Source organism: Rhinoraja longicauda, chromosome 34, assembly GCF_053455715.1.
Source record: "Rhinoraja longicauda isolate Sanriku21f chromosome 34, sRhiLon1.1, whole genome shotgun sequence".
Taxonomy (NCBI): Eukaryota; Metazoa; Chordata; class Chondrichthyes; order Rajiformes; family Arhynchobatidae; genus Rhinoraja; species Rhinoraja longicauda.
This window is the reverse complement of record NC_135986.1, coordinates 14155007-14157588: the sequence shown is the minus strand read 5'-3', so window position 1 is coordinate 14157588 and position 2582 is coordinate 14155007. Positions and strand designations below refer to the sequence as shown.

At 50.1% G+C, this 2582-nt stretch overlaps 1 protein-coding gene across 1 annotated transcript; it reads right to left on the bottom strand.

Annotated features, from left to right (window-relative positions):
• Positions 1-1360: 1360 nt before the first annotated feature.
• On the bottom strand, positions 1361-1771 carry LOC144609460 (histone H3-like). The gene has a single exon (XM_078427940.1). It carries the CDS (start codon positions 1769-1771, stop codon positions 1361-1363), a length of 411 nt encoding a protein of 136 aa, XP_078284066.1.
• Between the last annotated feature and the right edge of the window lie 811 nt (positions 1772-2582).

Sequence of the window (2582 nt, the reverse complement as noted above, 5' to 3'; positions counted from 1 at the left end):
ACAACTGAGGAAATTCAGAGTGTCGCTGAGGATCCTTCATTGCTTCTACTCTGGGGCTGTAGAGAGCATCCTGTCCGGCAACATTACGGTCTGGTTTGGGAACAGCTCTGCCCAGGACAGGATGGCCCTGCAGAGAGTAGTGCGTTCGGCAGAACGCACCATGGGAACTACACTCGTCCCCCTGCAGGACCTATACATCAGGAGGTGCAGATCCAGAGCAAGCAAGATCATGAGGGACCCCTGCCACCCCAGTAACGGACTGTTCCAGATGCTACGGTCAGGCAAACGCCTCCGCTGTCACGCTGTGAAAACGGAGAGGATGAGACGGAGCTTCTTCCCACAGGCCATCAGGACTGTCAACTTTGATAACCCCAGAGACTAAATTTTTGTCGACACTTTTTGTGCTATGTTTAGTAACTTATTAACTTTATTTATTGTAACTGTAATTATTTTTGTGCACAACCCGCAGGCATTGCCACTTTCATTTCACTGCACATCGAGTATGTGTATGTGACAAATAAATTTGACTTGACTTGACTTGATGATCCCACACACCAGGTCATAATTTCACAGACCATTTCTAATTTTATCACTTCTGGCTGTCTGCCTTCCACAGTCTCCAACCTCATTGTTTCCCACCCCCGCTCAGCCTGGTTTTACCTTCTCCCCAAAATCTATCATCACAACTGCCCTGGCAGACACATTGTTTCTGCCTGTTCCTGTCCCACTGAAATATTTTCCACATATCTCGACTCCATCCTATCCTCCCAGGTCCAATCTCTCCTGACCAATATCCAAGATATCTCACACGCCCTTCTTCTCTTTAATGACTTCCAATTTCCTAGCCCCCACTCCCTCAACTTCACTATGGATGTTCAGTCACTCTACACCTCCATCCCCCACAAGAAAGGCCTTAAAGCCCTCCGTTTCTTCCTGAACTGCAGAAACATCTAATACCCTCTGCCTAACGGAGCTGGTCCTCACCCTTAACAACTTCTCCTTTGACTCTTCCCACTTCCTCCAAGGCAAAGGCATAGTTATGGGCACCCGCATGGGCCCCAGCCATGCCTGCCTCTTTGTAGGGGACGTCGAACAATCCATGTTCCAGGTGTACTCTGGCTCTATCCCCGAAGTCTATCTCTATTACATTGGACTGGGTGATTGTGTCGCTGAACACCTTTGCTGTCCACCTGGTTGCTAAACAAACCCATACTCTTTCCTGTTGCCATGATGACCTTTCTGTCCTAGGTCTCCTCTATTGTCAGAGTGGGGATTACATTAAGACAAAGGCGCAGCACTTTCTTCTGCCGGGTTAGTGGCTCTTAAAAGAGCCGTTTGTTGTCCTTGGTGCAGGTGGGGTTCAGGCGCGCTCCCCGCGGATGCGGCGGGCCAGCTGGATGTCTTTGGGCATGATGGTGACTCGCTTGGCGTGGATGGCGCACAGGTTGGTGTCCTCAAAAAGCCCCACCAGGTAAGCCTCGCTGGCCTCCTGCAGAGCCATGACGGCCGAGCTCTGGAAGCGCAGGTCTGTCTTGAAGTCCTGAGCGATCTCCCGCACCAGGCGCTGGAAGGGCAGTTTGCGGATGAGCAGCTCGGTGGATTTCTGGTAGCGCCGGATCTCCCTCAGAGCCACAGTGCCGGGCCTGTAGCGATGAGGCTTCTTCACTCCGCCCGTGGCTGGAGCGTTCTTCCGCGCCGCTTTGGTCGCCAGCTGTTTGCGAGGAGCTTTCCCTCCGGTCGATTTGCGCGCTGTCTGCTTGGTCCGGGCCATTCTCTTTTTTAATTATTTTTTTTTTAATATCAAAAAATACTTTATTCAAATAATAAATATCATTCACAAACCATATTTTTAAACAAGCCCATCCGACATTTCCAGAGGTTACATTCGATACAGGTATTCATTTAGACATTTACATACATTTACCCAGTATCCCTATTTGGAGGGGCGTCTTCACCACACCCTGCCCCCCCATGCTCCTCCCCCACAGGGCCTTAGCGTTGGCTGCACCAAGCTTTGGTCCGGGCCATTCTCCTTCAACATTTTTTTTTTTTTTAATATAAAAAAAAATACTTTATTCAAATAATAAATATCATTCACAAAACATATTTTTAAACAAGCCCATTCGACATTTCCGGAGGTTACATTCGATACAGGCATTCACTTAGACATTTACATACATTTACCCAGCATTCATTTAGACATCTACATACATTTACCCAGTATCCCTTATTTGGAGGGTCGTCTCTCTCCACCACACCCTGCCCCCCATGTCCAGCAGCGGAAGGACCCTAGACTGTGCTCCTCCCCCACAGGGCCTTGGCGTTGGCTGCACCAAGCTTCAGTGCGTCCCTCAGCACGTACTCCTGCAGTCTGCAGCGGGCCAGTCGGCAACATTCCTTGACGGACATCTCGCTCCGCTGGGAGGCCAACAAAGCTCGGGCAGACCAAAGTGCGTCTTTCACCGAGTTGATGACCTTCCAGCAGCACTCGATGTCAGTCTCGGAATGCATCCCTGGGAACAGTCCGTAGATCACAGAGTCGTCTGTGACGGAGCTGCTCGGAATGAATCGTGACAGGGACC

Excerpts from the sequence above, each read along its gene's own strand:
- LOC144609460 (XM_078427940.1), bottom strand. The coding sequence starts at position 1,771 with ATGGCCCGGACCAAGCAGACAGCGCGCAAATCGACCGGAGGGAAAGCT.